This window comes from Pseudonaja textilis, chromosome 2 (genome assembly GCF_049901715.1).
Source record: "Pseudonaja textilis isolate UNSWEBS1 chromosome 2, rPseTex1.2, whole genome shotgun sequence".
In the NCBI taxonomy this organism is placed as follows: Eukaryota; Metazoa; Chordata; class Lepidosauria; order Squamata; family Elapidae; genus Pseudonaja; species Pseudonaja textilis.
The window spans coordinates 229963165-229983194 of record NC_141991.1 but is presented as its reverse complement, the minus strand read 5'-3'; the positions used below and the strand labels follow the sequence as shown (position 1 = coordinate 229983194).

Here is a 20030-nt window from a genome sequence, read left to right as displayed (position 1 = left end):
AACAACAGCAAAACCTTTAGACAGTTTTTGTTGTTGTTAGTAAAGTCAACATTGTTTATTCCTAGGACATGAGACATGGTTTTATCCTGATTATTTCTAACTGACCAGGGTTCCTCTTCATTGCTGAAATTTGAAAATGCAAAAGTGCGTTAGTCAAGGCTATGGTTTTTCCCAGTTGCAATGTATGGCTGTGAAAGCTGGACCATAAGGAAGGCTGAGCACTAGAGCATTGAGGCATTTGGACTATGGTGCTGGAGAAGACTCCTGCGAGTCCCTTGGACTGCAAGGTGATCAAACTGGTCAGTCCTAGAGGAGATCAACCCTGACTACTCTTTAGAAGGCCAGATCCTGAAAATGAAACTCAAATACTTTGGCCATCTAATGAGAAGGAAGGACTCCCTGGAGAAGAGACTAATGCTGGGAAAGATTGAGGGCAAAAGAAAAAGGGGACCATTGCGTGAGCTTAAATGATCTCTGGGAGATGGTAGAGGACAAGAAGACCTGGAAGAACATTGTCCATGGAGTTGCGATGGGTCGGACACAACTCTGCAACTAACAACAACAAGAAGGCAATGCTATAGTTAATCAAAATTTCAGCTACTGGCATTGCCATATTTCATCCATTGTGAACCTTTGATGGGCATTTTGGAGATCTGAATTTGGATTCTGTCTTATTTATGGTCACTCATTCCTAGGTTTAGTTTACTGATTTGGAAAAGTCTAGCTGATAAAAAAAGAAAAAGAAATACAAAGTGTTCTGCATTTTAAAATTCTGTAAATAATATCAGTGCAATTATTATCATACAATAAATATATGTGCTTGTTTTTTATGTAGAACTTCTTCACAAAGGTATTATCTCTATTACAAATCTAGAAGGTTGGGTTGGGCATCCATTGGACCCAATTGGAACTCTTTTCAGTAGCCTTATGGAAGCCTGCAGGGTGGATGATGAAAGCTTCCATGTGTTCTCAGATTTCACAGGTAAAATCTTATTTTATACCACCTGTGTATGTGCATTCAACAAGTTTCATTTTATTATTTATTGCATGTTAACTAAAGAACTAGTTTGGGAACTGTTAGTGAGTTTGAGCCAAAATATTTCATAATTAAAACATTCCTTGAAACAGGGATGTTGAAAATGCTTAAGAAAGAGAAATTAAGGAAACAAGAGTTTGTTCTGAGTAATCAGTGGCTTATCTTACTGACTGAATGTATCAATCTGCCTTATAGTGAGAGAGGTATAAGTTCACTCAACTGATGCCTTCCAAATGTTCAGTACCTAGCCAACATGGCTGAAAAGATGTCACAGAGTTATAATCCCAGCAAATCTGTAGAATACCAATATAAGGGAAAATGTATATAGCGAATCCCTTTTTAATTTAGGATTCTCTGGAATTGAATTTGGGACCTTTTCTGAATTCAGAGCATGTGCTCTTTATTACTTGACTTGATATTAAGAATATTAATAACATTGCATTTCATGTTCAATTGTTCATATTATATAATTTATTTTCATTTTAAATTATTTAATATAATTTATTTATATTAAACATTTACATAGCTGCCCATCTTATATTGAAGTCTGGGTGGCTCCCAAAATGATTCTTACTACTTTGCTGTGATTTAGTCAGTACTGTTACCATGCATATTGCAAATGAAGGATGGCAAAGAATGTGAAAGAGAGATTTCCTTAAAATCATGTAGTGAATTCAGGACAGAAGTAAGGATTTCCTAATTCATTGCTCAGTCTTTTGCTGTTTTATATTTCGGCTTTGAATAGACAGCATTTGATTCCTATTCAGATTGCTATGAATACATTTTATTTGCTATTTTGTATGTTTCAAGATTTTGTGTTCTGAGTGGCTCATAGTAAGATATGATTCACATATCGCACCTAAGCCATCTTTTATTTATCCATGGTTTATTGGATAAAACATAATTGATTTGGTTAATGTTACATTATATGATATAAGCCATGATTTATAAACTACATTGGCTATTTCATAGAAAATGTTGAAGCAAAAAAAATGTTTGACTTAGTGGGATCGATAAAGTAGACCTAAAAATGTAACCATCCCAAATTTTTGCTATCTTTATACAAATGATAAAGAATAGGCATAAACAAGGCATATAATTTCAGAGAAATCGTTGTCAGTCGCTTTATTGTTTTTATTTTCTAACGTTTGTTCCAGAGAACATGGGCCCATGCAAATCTCTGGAATACTATCACTTGCCTACCCACAAATTCTTAGAAGAAGGAGAATCTTACTTAACACTAGCAGTGGAAGTGGCATTAATAGGATTGGGCCAGCAGAGGATAATGCCTGATGGCTTGTATGCGCAAGAGAAGGTTTGTCGAAATGAGGAACAGCTAATTTCCAAGCTACATGAAATAGAATTGGATGACACTCTGGTGAAGATTTTCCAAAAGCAAGCAGTCTTCCTATTAGAAGGTAGCTGATTATTGATGATAACTTAATTTCTTAACAGCTTTTGACAAAAGTAGAAGGTTCGTTCCTAAGAGATTCACTTCATAATCAACAAGCTTGGAGATCTTTTAACTATTCCATTTAAATATTGCACATATGAAGAGATGGTTATCCTTGATTCTACAAAATGGAAATTAAAATGGGTTTGTTTATCTTGTTGCAATTCTAGCTATTTTAGGCAAGCATGGAAAATTTCAGTCTCACACGTGAGATAATGAAATTCTTGCAGTCATCATTACCACTTTCAGGTGACACTTAAAACACATACAGTTAAGCTTTTTCTAGTCATGGAGATTCTTAATCTTCCAAGTCATGGTTGCCCCAAAAGGCAACTGCGCTTTCTTGGATTTTTTTCCTTTGAAAACATTTTGCTTCTCATCTGAGAAGTTTATTTCTCTAGCCAAACATTTCCATGAGCATCTTATGTGGAAGTTCACCCAGAAATAGATGGAGAATTTTGTAATCTTTGAAAGTAACTTTTATTAGTGGAGTTTTTCTGAAAGCAAATATTACCTAAGCTAAGAAAGGTGGATAATACTTGAAATTTGTGAGAATTAAAATGCACTGTCACTTCATGGATAAGATAAATACAGAAAATAAAGTAAAGTAAATATAAAAGTGGGCATCTTACCTTTCCAAATAAAAAATAAAAAACAAATTCTGTAGATAAGTGCAAGATTAGAAAGTCAGGTATTAACAATTCTTTGAGGAACCTGAGCAGTAACAAAGGTAGGACTTGTATCAATTTTTAGAGACTTCTGTCCTAAACTTAGTATTACCTAAATGTAGGGCAGAGTCCTGAGAACTATATTTATTCTACTTAGGCTGAGTATCTTTATACCTGATGAATATCAAAAACTACAGTTGTGCACTAATGATATAATGAATCTTATTGAATTAGACTGTAATCACACCTTTCAAGGTTTCGGTTCTGTTCCAAAGGCCTTGCAAAAGAGGTTAGTTTTCATCTTTTGGTGCCAGCTACAGCTTCAGGATTGTGTTTAAGTACGCCCCCCTCACCCCCACCCCCAGATCAAATTGTGGTAGTCTTAACTGTAAGATGATTATGGTTTGTTGCCTTGTCTTAGTCTAAACACATACTCCAGCAAGAACTATGAGCTCAGAAAACTGCTTGTTAATATTCCTGCTTTGTCACGGGCAGCACATTTCCATCAGGACTGATGGAATGAACGTTTATGGATTCAGAAGGCCTCCTTTAACAGCAACTTGGTCTTGCTGGGATTCAACTCTGCCTGCATGTAATAAATTGGGATGGGCACAGATTTAAAAGGCAGACGACCAAACTCATTCCACCAAAGGATTTACTCACTTCACAGGTCTCAGATAAATTACAGTATACTATCTCTCTTGTCATGTGCAATAATATGGTAGCCCTCAGCCAAAGGTTTAAATGTTTAAAACTGTAACATCTGAAAATACTTTCTATTATTTTATTGGCTAAGAGTAGAAGCAGATATGTGCTAAAAGGAAGCTCCTTGCAATGGTGCAAAATAGTGTTAATTTGTGTAAAATAGTTCTGGAGATATGTTTGAGAATTTTTTTTTAAAAAAAGATACGTTTATTTTTATTAAGGGTCTTTGAAGCACAATAATTCGTATTTTTCTGCTACAGTTTTTCAGGATACTGTGGTCATCAGCTTTTTTGCATTTAAAGGTTAATACTTTTAGTTTTAGCTTCCTTTCAGAAGGTTCTTCAGCTTCTCCTAAGTCAGAAAAAATGTAATGGGATTAATAGGTAAAAAGTGATAAAATCTTGCATGACTGATGTAACCCATGAAATCCAATTCTAAAAGTGATTATCTCCCTTTTCTTTTTAAAATAAGATTTTATAGAAAAGTAGCTTATACTGATTCATGCTTGCAGTTTGGGGAGCTCAGCTGCACTCACTGACAATAGTTACCCAGGATTTAAGATAGAGATCTGTTCGTAAAAAAATTCTCAACGATACCAGATATGCTTTCCTGTATATAAAAGTTGATACTTAAGGGCAACCATTCTCTATCAATAATGTAGCAGTAGATCATATACCTAGTGTCGTATATGTTCAGTTTTGATAGTAGATCTTGAGAAGGTCTTCGTTATATGTACAGACCCTACAGACTCATGGAACAGCTACACAGCTAGGGATATAGTCCCTTGGATAGGCTGACTTGATGTGCTACACCTAAAATGTTCTGTTGTTATATTTGGACTTATTGTGAATTTGGGTGAGTGGTCTAAGGATACAGACACTTCTTACAGTGACCTGCTTTAACATGCCCGACACTGGGGAAAAATACAAGTTTTGGGTGACTATCCAATCCACATAGATTGGGAGATCTGCATTGGAATATATTGCTCGTGTTCAAATACTTTGCTGAGCTGTAAATTATATTCTGCTAAAACACATTTTAAAATATGATTCAAAAAGCTATACAAGCTTCAGTTTTTTGCTTCAATGCAATATGTTCTACTTGGTTTTCGTGCAGTTTTTTGAGAGGGTTCCTCACCAGAGAAAGTTTTTACTTTACAGAGGATATTTTCTTTTTGGCAAAGATTAGTGCAAAATTTCTAGCAGTTTGATACTTTTTAATTTTATGTTCAATAAAATTATAGTGCTCATTATAAGATTTTCTGTTCTTTTCCCTCCCCTCTCCAATAGCCGGGCCCTATAGCGGTCTAGGTGAAATCATCCATCGGGAGAGTGTTCCAATGCATACCTTTGCCAAGTATCTTTTCACTTCTCTCCTACCTCATGATGCTGAACTAGCATACAAAACTGCACTGAGAGCAATGCGGTACGTATCCTTAAAACACATTTATAAAGGAAGCCCAATTCCAATGAACAGCATGGTTCTCCCTTCAAATCCCTAAAGTCACCGCAGAGGCCTTGCTCCAAACATGTGGCCCTTCAGAGGTTAAGAACATGGTGGAGGGGAGTAAGATCTTTTCTGTGGTGGCCTCTACTTGTCAGATGAGAACCCTTTGTCTTTTAGAAGACTGAGCTATAACTTTAATTTTGGAAAGGTACTGTCCCAGTGATTTTGATAGAAGATATTATACAATAGATTTTTATGTGTATTTTAGTACAATCCTCCTTATCCTAAATGTGCTGCTGGGACTTGCAGTTCCAGCATGACTGGAAAGTGTGCAAGCAAGGAAGACTGCTTGATTTATTACTACCTGGGATTTATGCAAGTTGCAAACTCAACATCTTTAGAAACTATCAAATTGAGGAAATAAAAGTTTGCATATGAAGTGTGCTATCCTGGAAGTCTGGTCATGGGGTATGATATTTGGGTGAATGAAACATGCAAGAGTTGCAGGGCTTTTATATTTGTGTAAACACACCTTTTCTGATCCAAGCATTTCATTTTAATTCTCCATCAGAAGATTCAATCATTTCAGGAGTAGCTCTGAGATTGGTCCCTCTCTAAAAGATGCTTGACATACTTTCTGCTGGAAATTACATCTGACTCTTGAGAGGATTGTCTGTGTAGATTGACTGAAGTATATGCTACAATGTCGGGAACATAGAATTAAGGTTGCTGGTTTTTTAAGAATATTCTCTCAAGCACTGTTTGTAACTGGAAGTAAATCTAGAACTGTACTCTGTTCTGCTATGATGTCTAATCTGAAATTTTTTTGTCCTGTTGTAGTTACTTTCCCCTTTCATTGTCAAGGCAATAACTTCTGTGCTACTGTACAAGCCAGTCCAGTTCTTATGTCTGCCTCATTACCTGTCATCATAGGACAACCACGATAGAAAATTGGAAATAAATGAGGTGTGTCATGCTGTTAACACAGCTGATTGACCCTCCCCCTCCTTCTTTCAGCACTTGGGAGTCAGCTGTCCCCAAGGGAATCCTGAATCTCAGTTGAGATTACTCATGCAGGCAGCTGCGGGCACAACCACTTCAGAATATCTATTGTGAGAGAAATCTGTCCTCTTGGAAAAGCAAGGGAGAACCGGTACTCTATGCTGTGAGTTGTGATTTCCAACCTAACTGAGTGCTGAGTTGGGGAAATCCGCCTTCTCTAGTGCTTTATAATTTGCTACAGAAAATCATCCTCTGGAACCAAGGGAATACACAGGGTATGTGCCCCCCCAGCATATATGCACACCTCATACATACCCTTGGCTTTGGTGGATGATTTCTTGAAATAAATTGTAAAGCATTACCAGAGTCAACTTCTCCTCGATGGAGCTGAAGCAGTGGTAGGTATAGTACAGGTTTATATCACAAGAGGAAGAATTTCATAATGCATTAATTGAATGGTTAGGTCGACATTCATGTCTGTTAGAGCTGAAGTGTACTTCAGACTCAAAGGAAGAAATGTGATTTGGAGTTTCCACAGGCCTGCACAGAGAACTTGTTGAAAACGCCTTAAAACAAATGCATCTTTTCCAGGATAAAGTTGCAGCTGTGAAGAGCAGCCGTACAAGCTGGGGGGAAGAGAAGGGAAATCACAGATGCTTTAAAGTGTTTCTAGCAGATGTTACGGGGGCACAAAATAACATTTCTCAGTTGGAATCCAAAGTTCTGTACAACATAAGGTTTATGTGTTGAGAGAAAGAGTGCACACAAATATAAATCAATTTCCCCACTGCCATCATACACCAAATGTGATTAGGCTAACCAGACTGTTACCCCCCAAAAAACATTACACAAAGCAAGCAAAACATTGTATTTCTTTATTTTTGTCATACTTTATAATCGTGTTGTTTTTCTTCATATAACAGTCTGTTTATACAAATTGGGAAGAAACCAATTCTGTGTAGGACACTGGAGAGCTTTCAGAATAGAAGAGAATATATGTAGCTCAGAGTTGAATTGTGGAGTCCTTGGTACTGTCTGAGCTTTGTTTGCTTGTAGACATTTCATTACCCAACTATATAATATCATTAGTGCGAGAGACATTGCGGCTTGCTGTTTGTTTATATACTTGTGCCCTGCCAATATTGGTGAGGGTATAGCGTACATCTCTTTTGGTAATTGATTAGTAATACATCTTGATTATGGTATTACTTTCTGTTTGTTTGTCTGGTGCTGATCTCCACTTACCTGAGTTTTAACTGCTAAGGAGGATGTGATCTGGACTTTTTGTTTCTTTTCTTTTCTTTTTGCTTTTTTATTGTCTTTTTTTGCATGATGTGGAAATGTGGTTTATCTCTATGTTTGTATTGATTGCTGATCTGTCTGAATGCAATGCTTCCAGGAATTGCCTAGAGTTTTTGGATTTCGCTAACTCTAGGATGCTCAGAGTTTTATAAGTCAAATCACACGGCCCTAAGTTGATCGTAAATGTGAGTCCAGTTTTACAATGGTGTTTTCTGTTGGAATCAGCAAAAACAGTTGCAAATTGCATCGTGTAACCATGGGATGCTGCAGCCAATTGTAAATGAGAGCCAGTTTGTTATAGCGGTTAAGGCACCAGGCTAGAAACCAGGAGACTGTGAGTTTTAGTCTTGCCTTGGGCATGAAAGCCAACTGAGAAAATCATTCTTTCGCAGCCCAACTCATCTCATAAGGTTGTTGTGGGAAAAATAGGAAGATGATTGGAAACGTTTGCTACCTTGAGTTATTTATAAAAACAAAGATGGCAAAAAAAAATTTGAGCCAGTTGCCAAGTGTTTGAATTGCGATTACATGACCATGGAGGCAGGGTGATGGTCATAAGTTCTATTTTAGGTCATAGGTTCTATTTTTCGGAGGCTATTAATTCAAATTGCCATGTTTGTGAGTTGAGGACTACTTGTACAGTGTCTAACATAGGTAGTCCTGGGTCTGCCTAAATGATTACCACAAAAATCATAATATTGGTTTTGGTCCTGTGTTGACGCATTTTAAACCATCATGACTTAACAACCATAATTGGCCAGATTCAATTACAGCTCCAAAATGAGAACTACCTGTACGGCATTCTGCGTGCTTTTAGAATTTGCATATAGCTCTCAAAATCTTTGAGGTAGCATAAATCTACCAAATTTAAGTTTTCGTTCCAACTGAAAAAAGACATAGGAATGTTATCTGATGTCATTGGTACAGACAGTCTGTGACAAGCATTTTAAAGCACTGAAACTGTCTGTCCTCTAGAAGGCTTTTCATGGCAAATGCACAGCTACTTGGCTTCATTGGCTGTCTCTGCAGGAAAGTTTATGCATGTACACTCAAAATTAAAGCAGTTGCTTTCATGCCTTGAAGGGTGTACTACTCCAGACTCATATAATTAGTGAAGCCTCCCCCACCCATTTGAATGTTTTACACAATCCTAGTATTTAAAATTGTCCAATTAACAGCTATAACCTTATGTTTTTCTTCTGCATTGATATAATTAGATAAAATTATCATTTGTCCAAAACTTTTTTTTAAAAAAAGAGGAAAAGACAAAAGAGCAGTTGGTTAGATTTTCATGCAGCGAGATCTTCTTTTGTCTTCCAACTTATATGGGAGCTCCTTTTCAGGTAATGTCAGTTTTCAATTTTTCTGATTGTCAAAGTGGTTGATGGAATTTCTCCTCCCAAAGGAGACTTGCCTGGCTCCCACACTGCTATATTTTTAGTGCCACACTTATCTCTTCCAGACATTTTGGATTTGTAAGAGTTGAATTTTTAAGCACCGCAAAGTGTTGAGATCGCTGCTTTTGCATATTCATGTTTTTTCCCTGTGCATAATTATTTTGTCTTTTATTGCTTGCTTCTCATTTTGTATATTTCCACTCTGGTAACAGATGTTCTGAAACTAGACTACAAAGTGTTCTCTTCTCATGCATGTGAAGAGAGATAGAGACAGAGAGGGAAAGAGAGAGATCAAGAACATAATCTTGCTTTGAAAACTTTTGTAACTGGATGGATTAAGCTATATGAGGAGTATTGATTTTTGGAGAGTGTCTATTTAGACTATTTAGTGCAGCCTTCCCCAACCTGGTAGTGTCTGGAGGGCTTGAAGTAACACTTCCCTTTGATCTTCACCCAGCAAATTTATGGAAAGTGCAGTTCAACACATCAGATTGGAAAAGGCTCCTATCATAGAAAAGGTCTTGTTCTCTACTGCCATCACAGAGAGCTTTGCCAAATTTGGAAGGGCTACCAGAACTGAAATTCCGACTCAGGGCTACACAAATCATACTTCAGTGTTTTCGTTGCCATGCTACATATATTATTGTATATGATGAAATTCATTTTAAAAAGACATCTGGATTGACTAGATGGGAGAAAGTTCTTCCAAAGTTCCTCTGATAATTTCAGAATGGAGAGACTTGGCTCCATCCAAATGTTGTGACTATTTTTCAAAATCTGTTGCCTGAATTACTGTAAAAGTTCCATTGTTGGATGTTGGGATCAATACGAATCGCAGTGATATCCTCCTCAAACAAACACGGGAGGCTTGTAAGTTCTTTTTCTAGCTGATTTTCAATGGGTTCTTCCAGATGAAGTTGTAGGGACAAGTTTAATGTGAATGGTGCTGCTGATTAGCTGACTTTTTTGTTCAATACTTGCTGATCGCCCTTTTCCCAGTTTCTACCAGCTACATTTATGAGGCTTGTTGCAAACATGGTGCAGGACTTCTGCTTTTGGGCATGGTGGGTCACTTGCAGGAGCAGCATGATTGTGTGAGATTATGTTGACAGGACAGTCATTGCCAAGGTTGCTGCACTTGTCCCAGCTTCTAACTAACTCCAGTGTTCTCAGCTCTGTGTCAGGAAGTCAGGGCTGGTAGAAGAAATACAGAGACAGAATAAGGCATCTGGTAATTCGCCACCCTGAGGAACATCAGAAATGCCTGCAATTTTTACAACGATAAAGTTTTAAAACTACAAAGAAGGAAGGAATTACTGTTCCAGTGTGAAACTCTGGTGTGAAACTCTGGCAAGGCTATTTTTAAATTCTCCCTGCCAGAAAGAGTAAGCTAAGATAGGTCAGCAGTTTTCAATGATTGTGGTAGTTTGCCTGCCTGCCTGCCCATCTATCCATCTATCCATCCATCCATCCATCCATCCAGGGGCGTGCATAAGTGCACCATCATGCCTACCACCCCTGTCCTATTGTCCCCATCTATTCGTACCTATTTCCTGTATTCTTACTCGTGTTTATACTTATATCTATTATCTTGTAAGCGATTGACAAATCAAATCAATCAAATAAATAAATAAATCCATCTACCCATCCATTCATCCATCTATGTTTTATCTAATTTATATGCTGCTCATCCCACAGTTCACAAAGTAAACATGCCTGCTCTTGTGGTATATGAGTGATATTAAATAGGAGGGGGAAAAAACAGTCAAGCCTTTCTGAATTTTCATTGTGAAATCAGAGAACTTGAGCAATGGGGAGGTTGGTTGTGTGGAAGTGCCCTGTGTCATCACTTTTGACCTTTTGAATGCTGAAGCTGCTCTGAATCATGGTAAGAAGCTCATGTGCAAAACAAAAAAACAAAATCCACCATCCTATTTTCATTCAAGTAGATTATACAGTGTAGTCTATTCTAATAATAGCCCTGTGGGAGGGATAGAAATAACTTATCAGCAAAAAGCAACTATTTCAGTACAGCTGTAGTATCTCTTTAAACCACTGTTTGAAAGTAGGCTTGTCCTCATATTTATTTATTTATTTTTATCTTGCATGGAATTACTTTTGACAGACTTGCCTCTGTAAGTAAAATAAAGCAAGCGAATGGCTGCTTGCTCTCTTATAAGAGCCTGTATTTTGAGATTTTAAACCAGCATTTGTTTAATGTGTCAATATTGTTTGGCAACTCAACTCTTTTGACTAAATAGCTGTTAAAATTCCAGTGCAGTTATTGGGATTGATATCTCTAATAATAGCTATGGTGGAATGCAAACGTTATTGAGATAACTTCTCTGCATACTGTGAGGTGGTTTTATATAGATATTGTCCACCCACACCTCTGAAAATCTGGATGCTCAATGCGTATTATTGCAGAGGAGCTGCACCCTTTGCATGGGAAAGTCTGAGATAGAAGATAATACATTCATTTGTGATTTTAAAAAAAAAATAAAAATAAACATGTGCAATTTCAGTTTTAGGAAACCAGGATGACATTTTAAACACATAGTATGTAACTTAACAAAAATATTTTATCTGATCATCTATAAAATACAAAAATAATAAATGCCTTCACTTCACTCAATCATTTACAAATTTACTAAGAGATGAAAATCAGAGTTTCTTCATTCAGGTACCAACACATATTATATGTTTTGCCAGTTGAGAAAGAAAACAAAGCTTCAGGCTGATATACTTTTTTTGTAATAAATAATGTATAGGAATAATATCAGCATACTATTGTAAACACTCTCATACAGTAAGCATGTCAATCTTTACAGGTTGCAATCATACGCATTTCATTGGGAATGAACCCCATTATATTCAGTGATACTTGTTTTTTAAAAAATAATGCAGAGAATCTGGTTGCAAATGTCAAATCAGTACAGAAAAATAGAAATGTGGAACTGGGTCAATGCATCATTAATTATTAAGAGTATAATTCACTTTCCAAATCTCTAATAATAATCCCATTTAGAAGAATGTCAGGTTTACCTTTGCATACCTTAAGCATGCATGCATGTGTGTGGTGTGTGCGTATTGATAATTATCACCTTTTCCTAGTGTGAAATATGAATAAGAAACACAGGAGAAACAAAATAATTCAGAGGATTTATTGTATAGAGACCTTACCATAACATTACGGTTACACTGAGTTTAACATATATTGTGTACCAATAAAGGAGATTATCTGTAGCTTATGATTGAAATGGGGGGTCCTTGTTGCTCTCTGAACTTGCTTGTTTTCTTGCAGACTATTAGGAATCTGTCCACCAATTAGTTGGGTTGGCAATATATAAACCAACAATGTATGTTTGTAGCTTTAAGACAAAATCACTGCATTGATTTATAGTATATTCTGATTGGTTGATTATATTGCATATTACCATAAGAGGGAGCTAGAATCATAGCTTGCTCTCTCTGACATTCTCTCTCTCTGACATTGTGTTGCTATCTAAGGTTCTCTGTTGTATTTATGCTGTGCTTATACTTTGATATCTTTGTTTATTGTAAATGACAAAGGCAACCAGTAAGAAGACTTTGTAATTGGATATTCTTTGGACTGTTAAACGTATATGACCTGGACCATTTATTGGACTGTGCTATTTCTTAAAGTAAATTTTAACTCAATTTAGTGCATATGTGTGTGTGTCTGGATAATTATTCATAACTATTTTCATAAACGTTTCCATGTGCATATCCTTGTTACTCAAGGGTTATTCTGTACATAAAACACAGACGTTTCATTACTCAAACTAGGTAACATCATCAGTGTTAGTAAGGAGTGGGGTTTGCTGTCAGTTTATATTCTGATGACTTGTCTGTTGGTATGGGTGGGGGCAATTTTAGGGATTATTTGGTTGAGCTGTTTATATTGTGCAGCTTGCTCAGTATGGGGTTCTTCCTCATGGCCATTCGCCCGTGACTTGGCAGAAAAAAGTTGTAGTATAAAAGTTGATGTCCCCATTGGTGATCCTTATTAGATATAGGGCATATTAACCAGAGATTAGAGAACCCCTCCAACTTCGTTACCTTCCCTCCCACATTGCACGCCAATGGAAGAAGGTTGACCTGTCAGTCTTCGTACATAGGTTGGGGAGGAGGCAAGGTTGGTCACACGTCCAAAATGGTAGATCTGTCATTCCAAACTTGTGCTCTTTCAGAACAGGACTTTTTTTGGAATAGTGCCATATTGTCCAATTCATGTTCCAAAGAAGCCCAACTCTCAACTGATACATGTAGTCCTCGACTTATAACAGTTTGTTTAGTGACAGTTCAAATTTACAATTGCACTGAAAAAAGTAACATGACCATTATGATACCGTTGCAGGATCCCATGATCACATCATCTAGATTCTAATGCTTGGCAACTGGCTCATATTTATGACGGTTGCAGTGTCCCAGGGTCATGTGATCCCCTTTTGCAACCTTCTGACGAGCAAAATCAATGGGGAAGCCAGATTCACTTAACAACCGGGTTACTAATTTAACAACTGCAGTGATTCAATTCGTGGCAAGAAAAGTCCTAAAATGGGACAAAATTCACTGAACAAATTTAGCAACAGAAATTTTGGGCTCTTGTAAGTCGAGGACTACCTGTAACAAAGTTCCCTTAGGTCCGTGATGGCGAACCTATGGCACGTGTGCCACAGGTGGCATGCAGAGCCATTTGTGCCGGCACGCGAGCTGCAGGCAAACTTACCTCACTGCGCATGCGTGCGCCTCACAGCTGATTTTTCAGCTGGTTTGAGGCCTTTTTTGGCCTCCCAGAGGCTTGAAAAAAGCCTCTGCAGGCTTTGCTGGATGAATAATAGGCCTGTTCTGGGAGGCCAAAAGGCCTCAAACCAGCCGAAAAATCAGCTGTAAGGCACAGTGCAGGTAAGGGGACAGCGGAGGGGGATTGCACGTTCATGCACAGAGGGCATGGGGAGGGCACGGATTATCTTCTGCGCATGTACAATTTTTGCCACAGGAGCCCAGAAAGGTTATCCACCACTGCCTTAGGTCATGGCTAGTCCAAGGCATGACTGTTGATCCAACCTGATCAACAGCTGGAAAAGTCAGGGAGAGATACACCATGAAGCAGGACAGAGAGGGAGACTCTTTTCTGTCTCCCACTTCATTGTGCATCCCTCTCTTCCTATCCCACAGATGGTCAGCATGAACTAGGGGTTGGCTTGAAGACCTAGAATTACGGGGTGGGGGGCAACCCTGATTTTAAAGAACTGGACTGTCCTGCTGCTCGCAGTAGAATGATCATGAGAAACTATGCCCAGGTACCAAAGTGAATGCCCACACTAAGCTATCATGCCCAATAAGTGCCAGGCTGATGCCACCATCTTGGCAGGGAAGAGTCATCTGATTACCCTACCAACAAACCAGGCCAGTGATGTGTGTTAAAAGTTTCCAGGCTGAAACTTTTTTGGAGGAAAATAATACTTAATGCAGGAAACTCTAATGATGGTGGTTCCTTAGGTGTGGCCTGAAGATGATATGAAGGTAGTGTTATGAGGACACAGTAGAAAGAAGAGGTTGCCAAGGCTTGTTTATACTGTACATATGAAGAATGGCTTATAGTAGCGTTGTCCTTGGTTAACAATGGTAACTGAGACTGGAAACTCTGTCACTAATAAGGCAGTCACAAAGTGCCTGCCATTTGTCAGAAATGATGTAGGGTCACCCGCTTTTTGGGGGGCGGGGGTTGGACTAGATGACCTACAAGGCCCCTTCCAACTCTGATTATCTGTTATCCTGTAATGCCATGATTCTGCTGACTTATGATTGCAGTTCTAGGTACAGTCATTAGGCAAATCCCAGGCAATTGTTATGTGCAGCGTCATGTGATCATCTTTAATCTATTAAATTTATATGTTGCCATCTCACTCTGAAAAAAAAACTCTGGGTGGTTTCCCCCTTGACTTTATTGGAAGCAGGCAGTAAGCTCACAAATGGTGATCACATGACCACGAGGATGCCGCAATGGACACAACTTTGAGAAGCAATTCTAGGTCTCCTCATTTAGTTCCATTGTAATTGTGAATGGTAGCTGAACAAATAACCACCTACTGTTTCCCTGGGGTAGCACTTGTTTATGTTCACATTTGTAGAAATTTGCTGTTCAAAGTCATATAAAGGAAAATCAGATCTATAGAGGTTCAAGGTTTTTCTGTCTAAAGTGAATGAATTGATTAGTTGTAGAGGAAAAATAAATGTACTTTGATGCTCCATAATAATAATTATTTGTTGGCTTAAGAATAGCCATTAGATGCTCACTTTTCCTTTCCTATATATAGGGAGAAACCATGCAATTTTAACTGTGATAATTTTTTTAGAAAGCTGAAATGGTCAAACTATGGCCTTTGGATGTTGAGTTTCTGTAGAAGGAAAATTGTACTTGTGATTGACTAAGCTACAAGTTTGCATGATCAGTAAGAATATACATATTTTTACTTGCAGGTTACTAGTATTGGAATCAACAGCTCCGACAGGAGATATGTCTCGTCCACATCACATAGCATCAGTTGTTCCAAACCGGTATCCCCGTTGGTTCACTCTGAGTCACATTGAATCTCAGCAGTGTGAGTTAGCATCAACTATGCTAACAGCAGCCAAAGGTATAATCCTGACAATGAATAATCTGAAATTTTAGTTTACTAAAATTTAAATTATGTTTAGTTGATCAGTGTAATAAATTATGTGTGAACAATGTTCAATTTGTCAGCTTCTCCCTTCTTCTGTTGCATCCCCAGAGAGATTAGAAGGTTTCCTATGTTTTTAGCCACATTTTATCATGTTTCAACCATATAGGGCAATATGTAAGTGATGTAATTGCCTTGTTTCTTTAAACCAGGATGAGTAGCTCCTGGCTTCAGCTTCCACTTCCCAGATCACAGAGCTGAAAATCAGTGCCATAGTTGATTGAAATAAACTCAGGACAAGAGATATACTTGGCAAAGTTAAAGTTAAAGGGAAAGAAAGTTGTGAGAGTTTGCATAACATCCAAGCCAGACCATATGTATTTAAAACAAAAGGAACATAGTTTTTGATAGGTTGTTTGCTTTAGAAATGTATAAGGCTGCCAAACTTTATAATAACTCTGGGCAGCATACAGTAAAACAGTCATAAAATGAAATTTAAAAAACAACAACAATCAAATTCCAGAAGAAAAACAGCCATTAAAAGACAATCAAAGCTGAAGGAAGGCATGTTTAGAGCCATAGATCGACATGTTGAGGAAACCATTTCTTTTTTCTACTAAAAAGCAGCACAGCTTATCAAAACAAGATGGCAGTGTGTTTGGTCAGTACAAAGGTAGAATAGAAACTGAACCATTTTGAATGAGATTACTTTGCCCTAGAAAATTCAAAGTTGCAGTTTGAATGTATTCTTAACTTCATCCCTGAATTATTTTTGTACAGTCTTTTCAGTGTACCAAGTCTGTTCTATCCTAAAGGTGTTAGATCTTACTGTGGCAACACCTGCCTTAGTTACAATCCATTTTTGGAGTTTTGCAAAGCATTTTAAATGGGGCTGCCTTACAGTAGTAATTAAAAAATTCAGCTAGTTGAAACTAGTCAAACAATCAGGTGGATTACTGAATAAGATTGATTATAGGGTTACATGCCTCCATGGCTATCCTCCCTCTCCCTCCCTCCCTCCCCCTCTCTCTCCCTCCCTCCCTCCCCCCCTCTCTCTTTTGCTCATCATTCATTATTACTTATAATTGATTGCTTCACAACTTGGATATGGGCTATTTAAAAAAACCCAATTCCCCCATATGAGCCCAGTTTTAATCTAATCAGACTCCCAACTGTAAGAGTCACATATCCACATATCATCTGATAGGAACACATGGAGAGATAGTTGTTTCTATAATTTGGAAATCCCTATAAAACATAGTTTAGGCTAACTAACACATGAATTTTTTAAAAAGTATACTTAGTCAAGACCAACATTAGCAGATATGGCAGCTTAAAAGCCAAACACATGCATAAATGCAATGTATTTTATTTGGCAGTTGGTTTTCTTACAGTGTTCTTACCAAGGATGTGGAAATCATTCAAAGGATGCTTGAGAAAACATGTATTTAGTCTAAGTTTTCAGGGGTGGATCGGTCATACTTAACCTCCTTAATAGCATCAGTCTTCTCCCAATATATCTGTTGAATAGAATAACTGACAATGTCTCCCTTGTAAACTAGGATTACTACTGTGAACACCTTCAGGGATCACTTTTAGGATATGGAAAATGGAATCCTTAAAACATGGAAATTGTATATTAGCTAACCAGAAAGAAAAACTCTTCTCTCTGACTTGAGTTATTTTAGTATTTGTCAGGCAACACTGGAAAAGTATTTTGTACAACTAAATGCAATCCACATTCACTTACCACATTTCACATAAAAGTATATCCACCTTTCTTGACCTTACCGTTTCTTTCTCATTATTGTATCATTACAGCTTAACTGCCAAAAACATGCTTGCTAATCCATGAAGTCCATGGAGAAAGGACACAATTATTTTGTTGGAAATTGTTGCTTGACCAGGAAGCAACTATGTTCACTTAATACACTATCATTTCTTTTAGTAATTATGGAGATTTTTCCTGATGGTCTCTGCAGTGAATTTTGCCAACTAACAAGGATAACACTCCTTCTCAGTCTCTTTATTAGGGTGGAAGAAGATTCCAACTAAAAGGTTCAGATTAGGAAATTCCTAAATATTACTAACTACTATGCAGGGTAGAATGTACATTCATTTATTTTTCACATTTCTGTATACTCCATCACCCTCAAAGAGGGATATGTTTGAGTGCATAGATCAGGTGTATCAAATTAGTGTTGTCATAGCAGTGTCATGTGACATATCATGTGATCTATCACAACTTTTTCCCCTTCACTAAACTGGCCGTGGCCAGCATGTGACACATCCAGCCCTCGGGCCATGAGTTTGACAGCCCTGGCATAGATGATCAATCACAGATAAATAGTTAAAAGCAAACAGACTAATTCTCTGCACTAGTATCTTTGAGGCTGTGAGGCAGTAATTAAATCTGTCTACTTAGCACATTGTAAATTTCTCCATTCCTTCCACATTTTGGTGTTAATTTCTTTATATTAAAGTATCCCTTGTATGCCCTCAGAATTCTTGTCTGCAGATTCTATACAGGAATTTGATTAAGGAAGAAATATACTAGTGCACTGAGCTTATGAATGAAGAAAGCTTTTGATCTATTAACTTCAGTTTAGTCTTAAATTTTCCTTTTATTTGCTAATGATAACAAACCTGTATGTAGTGCAGACACTGATCCACTGCAGTACAGTTAGATATAATTGTATCCTTTGTAAAATGATAAGTCTTGACTGAAGATGTTTTCAGTGAACCATACTTTAGCAAATGAGTTAAGAAGCCTTTTGTCATACTCATCTATAACCCTTCCACCGTATATCACAAGATTTATACAGATATATCTTTACAAACTGAAAATATAAATTTAGGTTATTCAAGCTTTTATATCTATTTGTAAAGACCTTTTTTAAAAGATCTATTGGTTGCCTTTTTTATTCATACACAGGCTTCACTCGTTACTAATTTCATTTCCTTTTTCTGGACTGGAACCACTAGCTGCACATAATGAGCTATCTTATTTACCACTGATACACCATATACAGAATCTCTGAAATAAGTACATAAAATATGCATTACGGTATCTGTCAGCTTCACTTGTTTTCATGTTATAAAAGTAGTGTTCACAGTTAATTCATTTCATCTTGTTTTTGCTGTTCTTGCAGGTGATGTTCGAAGGCTTGAAACAGTGTTAGAATCTATTCAGAAAAATATTCACTCCTCATCACACATTTTCAAGCTTGCCCAGGATGCTTTTAAAATAGCAACGCTTATGGACAGTTTGCCGGATATTACCCTTCTAAAAGTCTCTCTGGAGCTGGGTCTTCAGGTATTTTTCCATAATGGAATTTTAATGCTGTAATTAGAGAAAAAATATTATACATGTTCAGCTCTGGATTGCTATTGCTTTCTTCCAATACATGTTTTTTTTAAAAAAATTCTTTATAACTTTGGGGTTTCCTGCTGCTGCCTAGTCCAAAGTCCAAAACTGCTTATCTTTTGAGGCCAATCATAATTGACTGATATTGCAGCAATAATCATACCTGCTTGGATTAATCTTTGACTCTCGTTCTCTCTCCCTCCCTCCCTCCCTTCTTCTCTCTCTCTGTCTCTGTCTCTCTCTGTCTCTACACACACACACACACACGCACACGCACTGAAACTGTCTTAATCTCTGTTGGATCAATAAATTGCTGCTTCTGTGCAGTAGAATAAAATAGAGTTTAAAGCTAGAAATGAATGAGATTAGTTGGTCACCATCTCCTATTGGATCAGTGTTCCCAGAAGCTACCTGAGAATTCTGAGAGTTGAAGCCCACACATCTTAATGTTGATACGGTTAAGAAACACTGTGTTGGAGGAATGTTCCACACAACCGTCCTGTTCAGAGCTTGAAGGAGTGGGGGGGATGGTCATGGATGGAGTCTTGCTGACGAATGGGCTTTGTTGGATGCCAAGTATTGGACATTCAGGTGACACTACATGGGTAGTTATTGACTTATTTGACTTGCTTGGTAACCACACTGCAACACACTGAAAAAAGTGATGTATGACAGTTTTTCACACAGCATCTCCATCTGCGCTTGGCAGCTGGCATGTATTTATGATAGTTGCAGTGTCCCAGGGTCATATGGTCGTCTTTTGAGATCTTCTCACAAGCAAAGTCAATGGGGAAGCCAGATTCACTTAACAACTGTGGCAAGAAAGGTCCTAAAATGGGCCAGACACTTAACAACTGTCTTGTTTAGCAATTGAAATGTTGGGCTCAATTGTTGGGTTGTAAGTTGAAGATTATACAGAGAACCTAGATAAATAGCAATGGACATTAATAAAATTATGCAGGTAT

At 37.5% G+C, this 20030-nt stretch overlaps 1 protein-coding gene across 1 annotated transcript in view; it reads left to right on the top strand.

The window, feature by feature from the left end:
• The window catches only part of ZSWIM6 (zinc finger SWIM-type containing 6), a 100922-nt gene that overhangs the window by 73274 nt on the left and 7618 nt on the right, over window positions 1-20030 (top strand). Inside the window, exons 8-12 of the mRNA XM_026717078.2 lie at window positions 836-982; window positions 2194-2454; window positions 5152-5287; window positions 15517-15674; window positions 18851-19014. Of these exons, the coding sequence (XP_026572863.1) occupies window positions 836-982; window positions 2194-2454; window positions 5152-5287; window positions 15517-15674; window positions 18851-19014 (866 nt within the window). The remainder of the gene's footprint in view (window positions 1-835; window positions 983-2193; window positions 2455-5151; window positions 5288-15516; window positions 15675-18850; window positions 19015-20030) is intronic.